Source organism: Prosopis cineraria, unplaced genomic scaffold, assembly GCF_029017545.1.
Source record: "Prosopis cineraria cultivar Desert tree isolate PC_DT_omini unplaced genomic scaffold, ASM2901754v1 PC14, whole genome shotgun sequence".
NCBI classification, from domain to species: Eukaryota; Viridiplantae; Streptophyta; class Magnoliopsida; order Fabales; family Fabaceae; genus Prosopis; species Prosopis cineraria.
In genome coordinates this window covers 7972982-7990365 of record NW_026555345.1, presented here as the reverse complement: position 1 = coordinate 7990365, position 17384 = coordinate 7972982, and the positions used below count along the sequence as shown (strand labels likewise).

Sequence of the window (17384 nt, the reverse complement as noted above, 5' to 3'; positions counted from 1 at the left end):
TGTTAGCTTGCATTTTGTTAGCTTTCCTATCTATATTTAACACTTAGTTTTTTTTTTTAATTTTGTTCAGGTGTCTTTTTCAGTAGAGACAATCACAGACATAGAAAATATAGCACACATGAATACATACAATTTAGAATTTGGATCTAGTAAATGACACAAATTCACTTATTTTATGAAAATATTTCATGTGACATAATAATAATTATTTAATTTAATTAAACGATTGTTAGAGATTTTGTTATATGATGCTCATAGAACATCAAATCTTAAATTATTGGAGAAACTATGTCTTGATAATTTTCAAGCATTATGAAATTCAATTACTATAATTAAAACATTTAATGAGTGGATTTAAGGTATTTAACGAATCAAATACTAAAATGCATAGGAAATTGTTATATCTATGAACTAGAAAATGCCCTGCATGATGCATGGGATTAAATAGAAATTCACTTATTTCTTTTTTCTATCTATAGACATTATGTGGTGTGTATATCTTAAATGAGAAATTTTGACTTGATAGAATGTGACTCTTATATTGTATTCAATATATAGTTTATTTTTAGTAGATCATAACACATTATAATTACGCACTAAAAAAAAAGCATGACAAAAAATGCTGTGAAAAAGTGAGAGAGAAACAATTGAATTAAAAAAAAAAAAGGCAATTGTGGGTCCCATGACACTTAAATTTACTGTATATAAGATAAGATAAGAAAATATATGGTTTGGCGGTTTGTAATATTACATCTTGCACAAAGCTGGAGACCCATAATCCAGTTTGTTGGAAATTGCCAAAGGACTTGGATCCAATACAGCATATCCAAGAAGCTCAGGGTTGGCTTCCAAATGGCCCATGAAACGCTCATCCAAGGTAACCCAAGCTTCTATGCCATCACCAAACCTTGAATCCACCAAAATCACAAGGTTCATGAACACCGAACCACACGAACCAATGCTACTAACCCACAAGGGCTTGCCCCAACCAAAGTCAACCTCGTAGAACCCAAAATTGCACCAACTTGTAAACCCTAAACACTCAACTTCACTATCTTCATCATCATCGCCTATCATTGATTTGATATTCAGAGACGGGAGCATTGTTGACTTCCTAGCATGGTTACTTCGCATGTTTTCAACGAACTTATCGTCGATTGTCGAGAATGCTTTTCTTAGTTTCTTCAACAACCCATCTAATCTTGTCTCCTTATTGTTGTTGCCGTCTTCTGCTACGTTGGACTTTGCAAAAGCTAACCAGAGAAGATTTCCAATGGCGTTTTCTGCGGAAGAACACAGGTCGTCGTCTTTGTCTTTCATTCTCTTACGCAAGTTCACTAGGTGACTCACCAAACAAGTCCTTCTTGATTGGGTATTATTGTTATTGTAGCAATCTGAGTTAAATGTGATCAGAAGAAAAGGGTGAGCATGAATTTTTATTAAGAAAAATAAAACACAATTTTAATATGTACGAAAAACACACTTTTGTTTTAAGATACAAATATCATTGTAAATTGGGTATTATATATTGTTGAAACAATCTGAATGGGAATAAATAATGGTAATAAGGATGGGAGTGAATATACAGCCATAGAAGCATAAAAAACAAAATACCAGTATGTACATATACTAATAGTGGATCATGATACAATAAATTAATCAGAGATACAATAACTGGACACCTTTCACGTGCCATAGAAAAAGACAGGAGAGAACAAGAGTGAGCTTTATTCCTTCGCTGTCTCTTTTTTTAACTACTTCCTTCAGCACTTGCTCCTTTTAGAAGTTTTCTTCTTATCCTAATTCCTAAATATAAAACCCATATGATGAATTTTCTCAAGCATATTAATTTTCTTAATTAAGTGGCAAATGAGTTCATAAAGTAATTATAGAAGGTTTACACTTTCGAGAGCTCATGAAAAATTTTAACCAGTGAGAAGTGGATCGGGGCCAAGATGGGTTGAAATTTGAGATAAATCGTATTATTTGGGTAAAGAACAAATGAAATCCCCAACCTTACTAGGTCTCCTCTTTTATCTTCATCATGGCGTTGGAATACAAAGAATTTTATATGTTTCATGCTTCTAATATACTCCATCGATCGGATTCTATTATACAAAAGTCACTTCTATCTAAGTTACTGATAAAGACTAAGAAATAAATTTGTTAAATTTAGTTGATGTTCTCAAAAGTATCATATCTTTAATTTCCAATATTAACTTTAACAAATTATATATTACCTCAGAGCCTATTATATAATATCTCTCTCTCTCTCTCTCCCTCTCCCTCTCCCCACCATAAATATACGAATTAATGGCAAGGGCATTATTCAAAAAATATTAATTGATTCATAAATTTTGTAAAATAATTTATAAAAAGGATCATAAAAAGCTTCTAAAAATAGGACCACAGCGAGCAAGTAACATGGCCTTTACCCGGCAAATAGCTGGCCTTTTGGTGGAGTGGATCATTTCAAATAATCCGAACCTCAATGGCTTGCAACAATTAATATTTATTTAAAAAATGAGATAATGAAGTTTTTAGTCTCTAAAGTTTACATATTAAATTAATTTGAAATTTAATTTGTGTTTTAAAATTTAAAAGACCAACATGATAATTTAAAAAATATATAAAAATTAATTTAATAAAAATTAAACTTGAAGGTGAATAACTGAATCAAACTCAAGGACTAAAGTTTCATTATCCAAAGAAAAGAAAACAAAACCATTCCTGATTCCTTATTTAAATTAATTAAATCTACTTGATGAAACATCCAGCACTTACCAGAATCAGATTGGGCGATGGACGCATCCATGAAAGACTTCCACAAGATAGCAGAAACTATCTCGAGACGAGTAGGACTTTTCACCATCTCTGAATTAAAATCAACCATTTGGACCTTGAGGTTGGCTATGGCAGAATTACTGAACCAGAACCTTCTCGTCTCAAACTGTCCTTTCTTAAACATGGAACCCCACATAGCCATGGACGAGTTTCTTAGCCACAAACCATCATCATCATTCATTGGAAACCACGAAGACGCCATCAATAACTCTGGCTTCACCACTTCCTTGTGATCATTATCAGCACAGCCAACTCTAGCCTTATTCGTCCACACCTTGAGAAAGCTGCTCAATGAAGCCCCATCAAGGACCCTATGTGAAATACACAAACCAATAGCGATCCCACCACAATCAAACACATTCACTTGAATGTTACTCACGTGGCTTCCTACGTATGATTCTTTTGGAATCTTGAGGTCACATGGGAGAAGATTATGCAGAGAGATAAGGTCAGGTTTGGTGAGGAACTCAGAAAGTAAACACTTGACCTTAGCTTCAACGAAGTTGGCTCCTTCATCGTTACAGTGAATGGAGAAATCATCTTTGATTTTTCCTGCGAGAGGGTAGAAGACGGTTAGTGTGTCTGACAGAGACTGCTTTAGAAGGTGTAGGTTTCTGGGGATCTCTGAGAGGGCAAGCGAGGGAAAGAAGAAGATTATTGGAGCATAAGGAGCGGGAATGAGATGATCTAAGAGACAGAGTTTGAATGTTCCTAGGTGGGATGGTGTTGGACTCGAAGGTTTGATGTCTTGTGCGGAAATGATTTCTACTTCGACTTCTCTCATTGTTTTGTTCTATGGACTGAACTAGTCACCTTCTGCGGCTTGTACTACAGTATACATCTAATATGAAGGACTATATATAATATACTCACACCGTGTAACAACTGATCGGAGAATTCTAGTCATGTATTGCGGATCTAGATTCTACGAGTTTCTGAAATCCTTTCATATAGCGAGTGAGTGTACGCACCGCAATAATAAGATTTTATCCACTTGGAAATTCATGTTTGACCAGAAGTATATGAATTATTCGATTAAGATATAGGGCATGGAAAAAAGTAGAACTTTGGTATGATATTCGCTATGTATCTTATACTAACATCTCTAACAACCGTTTTATTGAATGGATGATTTTTATAGTATCACATAGGTGGAAGGATTTGAGATCTGGCAAAAAAAAAAAAAAGGTGGAAGGATTTGAGTTACTGTTAGGACACTAGAGAAGAAGCCCAGCTTACACAAGCCCAATCAGTATATAGAAGCCCAATAGCTGACTATAGATCTTTGAGTCTAGTATATTTGTCTATATATTATTTATATTTATAGTCTGTTGTAAAGTATTCTTTGTACACTTGGCTAACCCACATTCATTAGGATTTCTATACATTCTCTATATATAGTATAATATTCATTGGGCTCTGTGCGCCACTTTTATCACTTTCTTCTTTTGAGTAAAGTTTATCTCAGTATCAGAACTTTTAGGCTAATAGCCATGGCTGCAGTCTCATCAAATACCTCATAGTTTGGGTCTAATTTTGAATCTGTCGGCTCACTTTTTTCTACTACTGCTCTCACCAAAAATCCCACTAGACCTTCATCCTTGTCTCAGCCAGTCTCTATCAAGTTGGACATAACAAATTATATTATTTGACAAACCCATGTTTTACCTATTCTAAGAGGTTTCAAGCTCGATGGGTTCATTTATGGCACCAAACCATATCCACCTCAGTTTATTCTTGATGATAAGGATAAAACTAAACTTAATCCAGATTTGAGGACTGGGTCTCAACTAATCAGCTCATTTTTGGATGGCTACTTAATACTATGACTTTAGATATTTCATCTTAAATGATTGTTAACCTCTAGAAGTTTATATTATTTCATCACATTTTCCTTAGATTCTAGTCCATTTTGGTTTAATTGTATATGTTTTTATTGCCCAATTTAGGAAAATGTGCATTTTGTTTTGGGCTTGTGTTCTTGGCTTGAATTTGATATTTTTAGCCTAATTTTATGTTATTTTGATTGAAGTTTTGATTAGAAGCATTTCTGGAGCTTTGTGGATGTTTTTGGAAGGCTTTTGGATGAAGAAATCAAGAGCAAAATGAATGATTTTTGTTAGCTGTAAAAACAGTGTAAAACTGCCAAAGTCGTCCCAAAGTTGTGACTTTCGTTCGTGACTTTCGCCGCTGTCAGAAAAACGTTGCGTTTCATTTATCAGAAATTAGTTGGCTAGGATACATATAAGCTGAGAGCTCGACCCAGAACACATTCTTCAGACTTTTAAAAACTTTTAGAGCTTGGTTGTGCTAGGGTTTGGGCATTGGAAGAGTTGAGATCAAGAGATTGAAGCTTTGAAGACATTTGGAGCTCATTTTCTTTGGTTTTTCTATTCCTCTTCCCTTTCCTCTCTTGTAATCTGAAATGGGTCCACTTATTTTGTATATTTGTAGCTTTTGGATGATTATGAGTAGCTAAACCCTTTGTTCTAGGATTATTTAGAACCCTTGTATGGATTAACACAATATTTCTCCTCTCTTTTTGTGATTAATGATATATATGTGTTTATTTTACTCTTTCCTTAATGCTTCTACTTGATTGGCCACCATTTAGATGTTGGGTTCACTAAATTTATGCTTGAGAGGGCTAGGTTGAGTGTAGAACTTGAGTAAAATTGTGTAAGAACTTGATATTTGCATGTTGAATGGATGGTTTTGCTAGTAAGATAGAGATATACTTGCTAGCCTTACATAGCCACATTAGGGTTGGTGTTTGAAATTGAGTTTTATTAATTGTAACAAGAGATTGTGCAATCAATTTAACTAAACACTTGTTCATGACTTGAGAGAGCTTGTCCAAGTATTTTTAGAACCCTAGGTTAGCACTTATTTTCATTAAAAGCATTTATGAGAGGAGATAATTTTGGTGTTATGAAATGCAAAAGGGGATAAATAATTCTAAGTCCTAAATTGTGTTAGAAGTTTGTGAATCACTCACTTTTCTTTATTTTCTAGTGTTAGTTTCATTTGAAAAATCATTTTCACCTAACTTTGTGACGCTCAACTTGATCAAATTTGCTTAGTCTTTTGCTTGATTATAGTTTTCTAAACAAATCCTCGAGGGAACGATACTTTACTCATTTTATATTACTTGCTACGACCCGTGCACTTGCGGTGAGCAACAATGATGCAAGTTTCAACTGCTGTTAAGCTTTGGAATGCAGCTCGTGAAATCACTGGAGCACAAAACAAGGCTCGTATTCTGATGTTGTGATCTGAAATGCAACGCACTAGGAAGGGTGTGATGCGTATGGAAGAGTATCTCAATAAGATGAAAGGTTTTGCTGAAAGTCTAACACTAGCTGGGAGTTTTATTCCATAAGTTAATTTATTCCTTCAAGTACTTGTTGGCCTTGATGGTGAATATAATGCCATTATGGTCAAACTTGCTTCTAAAGAGGATATAAGTTGGATTGAGTTTCAAACCAATTTGCTCACATTTGAGAGTCGTTTGGATCAGCTAAGTTAGTTATGTCAGCTTAATCTCAATGCTTAGTTTGCTAATTTCACTTGGACTGATTTTTGTCGTGGTGGTTGGTGTGGCTCTTATGGTGGATGAAGTCAATGAGGACGTGGAAAAGGTAATAGATCTGGAAATAGTGGAAAACCTCCTTGTCAACTGTATGACAAACTTGGTCACTCAGTTAAAAATTGTTTTCGAAGGTTTGATCGCTCCTTTAATCCTCCTACTAACAATCGTAGGAGTTTTGACAATGGTTCCTCCTCTGCTGTTAGCTTTAATGAAGCCTTTTATGCCACCCCAGAAACTATCAATGATAACTCATAGTATCTTGATAGTGGAGCAACTTCCCATATGACTAATGATGCTTCTACTCTTGATCAAGCAGTGCTTAATGATGGTAAGGTTATGTTATTTGTGGCTAATGGTTAAAACTTACCTGTTTCCAAAATTGGTTCTACACAATTTCAAAGTGTCCCTCAAAACTTAGTCAAATTAAATAATGTTCTTTTTGCACCTAAAGCTAAGAAAAAGCTTATTAGCGTTCCAAAATTGTCAGATGCAATAATGCATTGACTCTAATGAATGCTCATGCTGCCATTGGTAAGAATCAAGAAACAGGAAAAATTTTGCTGCAAAGGGTGAGAAGTAACACTGGACTTTATAGAGTTGATGCCATAAAGGTTCAAAAGATAGGAAGTCTTGCTGCTGAAAAGACAAAGAACTCAGACAACTCAGGATGTGTTTTTACTGTTGAAGAAGTTAGAGTATTAACTCATCAATATAATACTAGTACTAGTTGTAATGATGTCAGGAAGCTTTGGCATGATAGACTTGGTCATCCTAATGACCAAATTTTGAATCAGATTATTAGTGAATGTAATTTGAAAGTTAATGCAAAAATTGAACCTAGGTTTTGCGAATCATGCAAATATAGAAAGTCTCATTCTCTACCCTTTAAAGCTTCAACATCTAAAACTTCTCATCCCCTGCAACTCATACATACAGATCTTTAGGGACCTTCTCTCTTATCTTTTACTAATGGCTTTCGTTATTATATACTATTTGTTAATGACTATAGCAGATATTCATGGATCTACCCCTTGAAATCTAAGGATGAGGCTTTATTTATGTTTATTCAATTCAAGAACCATGTTGAGAATTAGCTTAAGAAGAAGATTAAAATAGTTCAAAATGATTGGGGTGAAGAATATCATAGTTTTGCAAAAACTCTTCAAGATGCTGGAATTATGTTTAGGCATTCTAGCCCTCATACCTCTCAACAAAATGGGAGAGTAGAATACAAACATAGACATATAGTAGAGACAAGACTTACTTTGCTTGCCCAAGTAAAAATACCTTTATTCTATTAGTGGGAGATATTTCACACAGAAACTATGCTCATAAATAGACTTACTACTCTTATTCTAGGGGGTATTTCACCATTTATGAGGTTGTTTAGTAAGTATCCTAATTACTCCAATTTAAAGGTTTTTGGAGTAGCATGTTACCCTTGTCTAAGAGCTTATAATCAGCATAAGCTTGATTTTAGAACAACAAAGTATGTTTTCATTAGTTATAACAACTCACACAAAAGTTATAAGTGCTTAAGTCCTATCGGTAGAATTTTCATATCTAGACATGTTGAATTAAATGAAAAAGAGTTTCCTTTTGCTAATGGTTTCATAAATAGGAGACAATTACCTTTGGATGAGACTCATCCTACTATGTTCTTCAAACCTGCACTTTGTTCTTTGCCTTTATAGTGCTCTTTCTCTGGTGATATATCTCCTCAGCTGTCTCAACCACCAAACACTACTATTTCTTCATTTGCTTTACCAAATGAACATCTTGTTAGTGAAGGTCCTGATTCATCTCAAAGCTATACATCACCAGAGAATAATACAGGCAATAATAACAAAGTTTCTATGTCCTTACCAAATTAAATTTACAGTCCTCAACATCATGCAGTGACAGTATCTTTAACTGAACCTGATCAAGGTGTTTAAGGTGTTACATAAAATTAGCATTGGATGGTTACTAGAAGCAAAGCTGGTATATTTAAACCTAAAGTTCCTTTTATTGGTTTAATTGAAATTAGTAAATCTAATGATGAAGAACTATTTACTATTAAAGATGCTTTAAATTCAAAAATCTGGAAAAAGGCTATGATAGATGAATTTAATGCTCTTGTAAGAAATCAGATCTAGATTTTGGTTCCTAAAACTGGTAAAGAAATGGTTGTTGACTGCAAATAAGTACTTAAGTCAAAGTTTAATCTTGATGGTACATTTCTTAAACCTAAAGCAAGACTTGTTGCTAAAGGTTTTCAACAAAGTTTAGGTATTAACTATGATAAGACTTTTAACCTTGTTTTGGAACCTGCTACTCTAAGATTTATTTTGACTCTGGCTATTAGTTTTAAATGGCCAATTAGACAGCTGGATATCAGCAATGGCTTTCTAAATGGTTATTTGTAAGAAAAGGTGTTTATGAAACAATTAAAACTCTTTGTTGATAAAAGATATCCCAACTACATTTGTCTTTTGAACAAGGCTATTTATGGACTCAAACAAGCCCCAAGGACTTAGTATGACAGATTAAAGGTGACATTATTGACTTAGGAGTTCAAGCAACCTTAATGTGACAACTCTCTGTTTTATTTCAAGGTGAAGAAAAGTATCATGTTTGTGCTTATTTATGTTGATGATATAATTATCACTAGTAGCAATCCTACTATATTATCCTTGTTTGTTAAAGAGTTAAATGCCTTGTTTCCATTAAAAGACCTTACCACTCTACATCATTTCTTGGGCATAGAAGCCTATAAAGATAATTCTAGTCTCTATGTGAAACAGGAAAAATATATTCTTGATTTACTTAAGAACTTTGGCATGAAATCATGTGCTTCAACTCCAACACCAATGGTTATAAATAAACATCTGTCTATTCATGTTGGGACTCCCATAAAGAATCCTTCAATTTACAGACGAGTAATTAGGGCATTATAATATCTAGTCAACACTTGACCAGATATTCTCTTTGCAGTAAATAAACTTAGCCAATTTTTACAATACCTTACAGACATTTATTGGCAAGTAGCTAAATGAGTTCTCAGATATCTAAAAGGAACAATTGATTTGACTCGTCATCTAAAACCAATTGAATATCTCACCTTACATGAGTTTTCTGATGTGGATTGGGCTGTGCATTTTGATGATCATTGATCCATAAGAGGTTACTGTGTCTTTCTCAGTGATTCTTTGATTGCTTGGTCCAGGAAGAAGCAAAGAGTTGTCTCCCATTTGAGTACAGAGTCAGAATATAGAGCACTTGCAAATCTTGCCACTAAACTCTCTTAGCTTCAATCTTTGTTCTCTGAGATTGGTTTTTCAGTTGACTCAAATTCTGACTGCTTGGTATGATAACCTCAGTGTTTTTGCCTTAGCTTCAAATCCAGTCTTTCATGCTTGAACTAAGCATATAGAATTGTCTATTTTATTCGCGAGCGAGTTCTTGTGCGCTAGATGCTTGTTTGTTTTGTACCTTCCTCAGATCAAGTGGCCAACGTTTTCACAAAAGCCCTGTCTCATTCTCATTTTCTAGATCTAAGAAATAAGCTTGGTCTAGTTAAAAGTCTAACCTCTCATTTGAGGGGGGATGTCAATATAATAGAGAAGAAGCCCAACTTACACAAGCCCAATCAGTATATAGAAGCCCAATAACTGACTATAGATCTTTGAGTCTAGTATATTTGTCTATATATTATTTATATTTATAGTCAATTGTAGGGTATTTTTTGTATACGTAGCTAACCCACATTCATTAGGATCTCTGCACATTCTTTATATATAGTATAATATTCATTAAGCTCTGTGTGCCACTTTTATTACTTTCTTCTTTTGAGTAAAGTTTATCTTACTCACTAAATTTGAATTTCAGGTATTGCCTCTAGTCTTATATAAAATCCCATAAACCAAATGATATGGATAAAGAAATTAAAAGTGCTTAAAAATTGTCACAACTTTTTTCTAAGTAAGAGATGGTTGTAATTATGGATAAAGACATGTTTGAAAAAGAAATAAAAAACTATTTCTTTGATTTTATAAAATTTCTTATCTATTGATAATTTTAAAAGAACTTCTGAAGAAATTAAATATAACGATGTGCAATGTGGCTGGGTTAAAAGTTTGAGGAAAGCTTTATTAAATGATTTGATTACCTATGGGTTGAAGAGTAAGTTCAATACGATGGATCTGAAATCTGATCTAGAAAAATGAACATAGACCCTAATAAAAAATACTCAACAATTCAACTATACATAAGACGGAAAATATCAAGGACAACTGTTGGAAATTTATAGCATTCAAAGGTCATTAAATTTTGAATTTTCATTAGAGTCCATTGTCCTTATATGAAATTAATTTTTTAAGATAAATGACTAAATTATCTTTAAAATTTAAAATAATAAAAAAGTCACCTCGACTGCTACTGATGTAAGGTCACCATGCTTATCCACAATTAACTTCACAAAATCAAGGTAATTATGAAAATTATCCAAATGAATTATTTAAGTTAATAAAATTTTTATAAATGGGATCCCAAGTTTTTAAAATTTAAAATGCTATAAAATCATTTTAAAGAAATAAAATCAAAGTAAAACACGCATACGGGAGCATGGCTATCATATAAAGCAAGATAAAATAAACTAGGGTTAAAATAGCAAAAAAACTAATTTTGACATAATTACACTGCAGCATAAAATTTTATACTATAGTGTAAATAGTAGAATCTGTGATAGCAACAAGTTGTCATGACAGATTTTCTGGCCAAACTTCCAACAAGCGCCAAGTCTCCGTTCGACATCCGATTGAAGTGATCTTGGTATCTATAAAAAGATTTTTCTGAGCTTTAGCTAATAGCACTAGTTTTACATTCAAATCATTTCTTAATTAAAAATTAAATACCAAAATGCAAACCTATTCATTTATGCTTTTAAAACACAACTAGGATATCCAAAACTCTATCCAAATGCCAAAAGCCCACGCCAACCCTTCGACCATACTCAATAGAGTTAAAAAACAACATATATAACATACCACAACAACCATATATCACATATTTCATAATTTTAACCCTCAACCCCTTGATTTAAGAAATAACAGGGGAGGTAATTTAACTTCAAAACTCAATATAATCTAATACAACCATGCATATAGTCAAATTCATACTTGTACTAGTATTTTAACTTTGCTCATATATTTCTACTAAAAAGATATCATATGCACCAGGCCCAAAATATACCTTTTGATATTCAATATTTAATACTACAAGCAATAACAAAAATATGATTATCCTAGTTGGCAATATCAATTAATTACACATATACAACTAAAATTACAAGAGGCCTATAGTAGGAAAGTAAGTTTCCAAGCCTCTGGTGCTTTTTCTTTATCCTGCTTGAAACTAATACCTGTAAAATATTAAATAGAGAGATGAGTAAAACCACTCAATAATCAAGTTTCACCTAATTTATATAGTTGCATATCAATTAAAAACAGATGCAATTGGCAATAAACACACATATAAAGTATGCATGACAACGTATAGTCTTGGCCACAATAATAACAACTATGTGATTGGCTTTCAAATACATAATCATATATATATATATATACACACACACACATATATATATAATGCATAACTTGGGGTCGCAATAATCCCAACCATGCACCCCTAACCGCACTAGACCACAATACTAATAACCATGTGGCTATGACAAAAGTATGATCATATGCCAACCTTATACCCTTTTGATTACCTCTGACATGAAACCAGTGGCTATTCGGTGGTTACACCCTTTATGGACTAACCCAGCCTTTCACTTGTGAGAAGTTACCAAGCTAGGGTCAACTCACTCACTTGTGTAATTCGGTATCCCCTAATACTAACAACCATAAAGTGTCGTACTTTTAATCTAGCCTTTTTATGAACCAGTGGAGATTAGTTAGGTTCAAGTCCCTTATAGAACAAGTGAGAAAATCCTTAATCAACTATGGGATAAGGGCTACCTCTCAATTTTAATGGTCGGTGCCAAGGCAAGCTCTCAATTCTAACAGTCACTGCCAATACCATGTGGATTTATCAATCGACTCTTCTCCTTAAGTAAACTTCGGCCAATGATCATGCTATGCATAAGTTACACATAGTATGCAAATGTGACCAAAATCACAATCCTATGTCATGTCCACATCAATTTCTTACTCCTAGTAAACCCTATAACTAATATATATATATATATATATATATCACATATGTTATATTTTTGCAATATTACATTCAAATGGCATCATGTATAGAACTCTTCATTTTTCAAAAGTCATTTCATGTATAATATCACACATTTGTCAAAATTGTATCAATAACTTTCTACATGTCAAACAAGTTTTAAATCATAAATTTCAACCACTATTTAATTAACATACAACTATATAAATAAGGTTTTCTCCAATTACCTCAAACCTTTGAAAGGTCAAAGGTTACTCCTCAATTTTAACTTACTTTTTGAGATAAATTCAAGCTCATTGGTTCTTTGTGAGGTTAGTTTACTATTACATTAATACCTATCACTAATAATCATTAAAATTACCACTTCCAATATCTAATTTTATACTTTAATAATTAAATTTCTCAACTACAAGATCAACCTCACATCTAATAAGTTTCTTAACTCCCATTAACTTCAGTTCTCCATAACTTAAATAATCACTAATACATCATCTAACAATCTAAAATCATTATCAATGTCACAATTTACTAATTTCGATCTCTCAAATTTCAATACTTTAATAACTCAAAGCTCACAACTATTGAGTTTAATCATCATATTAGGTTTAATAACTTTCATTAGATTCAACTAACACTAACAAAATCTTTAATCAACATTAATGGTAGCCACATACCTCAAGCTCCACTATTTATGACATTTTAGGGTATAATTTCATCCATAATTGAGAGCTAACTCTTATGGATGCATAAAACTACTATATCTAGGCTAAGATAGCTCAAATAACTCTCCTTAACTTTATTTAAATTAATTAACTTGGACCCAAAGCTCTTAAGGTCCAAAATTCATCTTCTAACTACAAACTTTAACTTAAAAATGGTCTAGAGAGGAAGAAAAATGGTAGGGGAGGCTTATCTTAGTAGTTAGAAACAATGATTTCAAAGCCGAATCAGACCGGATGGTCGGAACGGTCCGACCGTCTGCCGATCCACATTTTGGCTCGGCCAGAAGGAAAAAACTGTGTGAGACGTTGAGCCAGGTTGAGCTAGCCAAAACTGTCAGTTAGGCTGCAAACCGGGTCCGATTTTTAAAAACTGGACGGTTCATTTTTTTTGCCCCATATATTTTGAAATTTAAATTTTGACCCTAAAATCATTGCTGAAAAGCAAACTGCAGAGTCACAAACGTAGAGGCACACCGCACAGTCGCACACACACTCAGCTCTCAGCTCGCAGGGCAGTCACGGTTTCAGATCTCTCATCTCTTTGAGCTACAAAGTTACAGTTCGGCGTCGATTTTCTGGGTTCTTGTTCAGACTTTCAGATCACTTTCATAGTCAGCGCATCTGGTTTGGCTTCCTATTTCATTTCTCGGTTTCACGGTTTCAGTTTAGAGCTGTGAAGTCATGGTCGGCGCATCTAGTTTGAGCTGCGATTCTTCGATTCCATTTCCAAGCATCACACTTTTTCTTTGAGCTTCGATTTCAAGCTTCCCACTGTGATTTCAAGCTTCAGATTTTACTCTTCTCCTCCCATGCTCTCTGACTTTAGTAGTGCGGCGGTGGCTTTCTGTTTTTAGCTTTGTGCATTTTCTTTGTCTCTTTGAGCTTTGATTTTGTCTTTCAAGCTTCAGCTTTAATTTCTAGCTCTTCTGCCACTATGACTTTACTGAATTTTTTTTTGCCAGAGCTGTGACTTCATTGATTTCAGATTTCTTTCATCTTCCCTTATCGATTAGCATCAATAAGAGCAGCCACAGCCCACGAGTGATCTTTTCCTCCTCTTCCTCATCCTCACCGAGCTATCCTCTTCCTGGTCTGGCTCTGCTTTATAGTCTAATAGTCTAGGTAAGTTTCAATGTTTATGTATTTTAAATTTTCAATTCCTTAGAAGTTCAAATTCCTTATCTATTGAAGACCTGATTTGATTAAATACTATATATGCCTGCATATAATGATTGTGTAATGGATTTTAAGCTGCCTATAAGCATTCATTGATAATGCATCAATTAATTGATACTTGATAGCCAATTACCACTGGAATGGAATACTTAATCTGATTTGTTTACTCTTCTTTATTTATACTTTATATATTGATTAGGTCTTTTAATGACAAATCTAAAATTTACCTTGTAGAAAATGACATCTAAAAATGCTTCAACTACTGCATCAACACAATCTGTTAGATCAAAGACAGATCCTACATGGGAGCATTGTGCTGAGGTCAAGCTCCCAGATGGCAAAGTTCGCCTAAAATGTTTGTACTGTGCAAAAGAATTTGCTGGTGGAGGGATTCATAGAATGAAACAACATCTTGTTGGAAAGAAAGGGGATGCAATAAGTTGTAAAAAGGCGCCTGCTGATGTTCGCTACCAACTCAAAGAAAATTTAAAGGAGATTAGGGAGAATAAAGGCAAAAAGCAAGATAGTTATAAAGAGGACAATCCATATAGCCCTAATGTCACACCATTAGAAAGTCATGATGAAAATTCAGAAGAAATTTCTACTCCTCAATCTCAAACCCTCAAGGAAATTCAATCACAAAGTCAAACTCAACTTGCAAAAAGAAAGGCTCCTATTGACAAATATTTTGCACCAAGAACAACCCCAGGAGCACAGCCAGGGATACGAAGTGTGCTTGCAGGTAAAGAACCTATACGTAGAGCAGACATGGCTTTTGCTAAGTGGATGTATGATTGTTGTATCCCATTGAATGTTGTCAATTAGTATTCTTTCAACTTATGATTGATGCGTTTACAACTATTGGCCCTAATTATAAAGGGCCAAGTTATCATGCCATGAGAACTAAATTACTGCTTGATATTAAAAAGGAAGTTCAGTTAATGGTTGATAGTTTTAGAAACTTTTGGGATGATACTGGTTGTACAATCATGGCCGATGGTTGGCAAGATCAAGCAAATAGGCAATTGATTAACTTTCTTGTCTATTCTCCTAGGGGAATTGTTTTTATTAAATCTGTTAATGCATCAGACATAGTCAAGGGTGCCCAAAATTTGTGCAACTTGTTCACTGAAATGGTTGACTTTGTTAGAGTCACAAATGTTGTGCACTTGGTAACTGATAATGCAGCTAATTATAAAGCTGCTGGACGGTTATTATGTGATAAATTTCCTTCTATTTTTGGTCTCCTTGTGCTGCACATTGTTTGAACTTGATTTTAGGAGATATCGGTAAAATGGATATTGTGATTGGCTTGGCAACATGTGCATCTATGGTGACAAAGTTTGTTTATAATCATGCTTTTTTGCTTGCTTGGCTGAGAAAAAGAGAAGGTTGGACTGAAATTATTCGCCCTAGGGTGACACGATTTGCTACCACTTTTATTGCATTGAAAAGTATTTATGAGCATAAACATGATTTGCAAGCCTTGGTAACTAGCAAAGGATTTTTAGATTCTAGATACTCAAAAGGAAAAAAGGTAAAGGATGTGACTTTAATAGTGCTGGACAATCAATTTTGGAATGATTGTAAAATTGTAGTCCAAATTGTTTCACTACTTATTCGGTTGTTGAGGATTGTTGATGCTAATGAGAGGCCTTCACTTGGGTATGTATATGATGGCATGTACAGGGGAAGAAAAACTATCAAGAATATATTAATGAATAAAAAGCCCTTGTATAAGCCTTACACAAGGATTATCAAGAAAAGGTGGGATTTTCAACTTCATCAGAAGCTTCATGCAGCAGCTTATTTCCTAAATCCTGTGTTCTTTTATGATAAGCAAAGCTTCTGTAAAAAGCCAGAGGTTATGGCTGGATTTCTTGATGTTTTGGATAAGACAATCACTTCTAACAAAATTAAGTTTGTGCAAGAAAATTTGTTGTATCAAGATAGAGTAGATAGCTTCTGTCGTTCCTTGGCCATTTCATCTATAAACTCATTGCGGCCAAGTAAATTTTAATGCTTTTTTCATTTAACTTTAATACTTTTTAGTTTTTATAGTTCTTACTTATGTTTATCTTTGATGCTAAATTTTGCAGATGAATGGTGAAAAATGTTTGGTGATAGTGCACCAAATGTTAAAAAATTGGCAATGAGACTCTTAAGCCAAACTTCATCTTTATCTGGTTGTGAAAGAAATTGGAGTGTTTTTGAAAGAATACACTCTAAAAAAAGAATAGGCTGGAGCATAAAAGGTTAAATGATCTTGTATTTATTCATTACAACCTTCGTTTGAGAAATAGGTATATTATTTAATTATAGCTAAACTTTGTTTAACATGAGTTTAATTATAAGTTAATTTCTAAAATTTTAATACTTTGGTTATGTGTTTTAGAGTTTATAACAAGAAAAGATCTTTTGATCCTATTGATTATGAAAGTATTGGTGACATTGAGTATTGGATCATGGAAGATCAAGATTCTCCACCCTTAATTATAATGAGATAGAAGAAGCTATGCTTTATGATGATACAATAATTCCACAAGTTTCTATCAATCAAGATGAAGGTTTGATCTTTGATATTTTCTAGTATTTAGTCATTTTTTTTCTTATAATATGTGTTACTTATTAATTTTAATATTTGATTTGTTACATTATTTAATAAAGGTAATAATGAAGGAGGAGGCAATGAGGTTCCACCTGGGGGTGGATGTTTAATCATGGAAAGACTTGATTTGAGATCTTTTGCCCAAGAAGATGTTGAAACTTATAGTGATGATAATTTGCGAGAAACTCATGCTTGGCTTAATCAGGATCCACCAATCTTTAAC

The 17384-nt window shown here is 33.6% G+C and overlaps 2 protein-coding genes across 2 annotated transcripts; one reads left to right on the top strand and one right to left on the bottom strand.

Annotated features, from left to right (window-relative positions):
• Positions 1-620: 620 nt before the first annotated feature.
• LOC129293592 (stemmadenine O-acetyltransferase-like) lies at positions 621-3772 on the bottom strand. Its single transcript, XM_054931641.1, has 2 exons — positions 2785-3772; positions 621-1394 (listed from the first exon to the last, which is right to left on the bottom strand). The coding sequence occupies exons 1-2, from the start codon at positions 3626-3628 to the stop codon at positions 748-750; spliced, it is 1491 nt and encodes a 496-aa protein (XP_054787616.1). The 5' UTR covers positions 3629-3772; the 3' UTR covers positions 621-747.
• An 11018-nt stretch (positions 3773-14790) lies between these two features.
• Positions 14791-15821, top strand: LOC129292297 (uncharacterized). The gene is made up of 2 exons (XM_054929876.1): positions 14791-15295; positions 15379-15821. The coding sequence occupies exons 1-2, from the start codon at positions 14791-14793 to the stop codon at positions 15819-15821; spliced, it is 948 nt and encodes a 315-aa protein (XP_054785851.1).
• The last annotated feature ends 1563 nt before the right edge of the window (positions 15822-17384 follow it).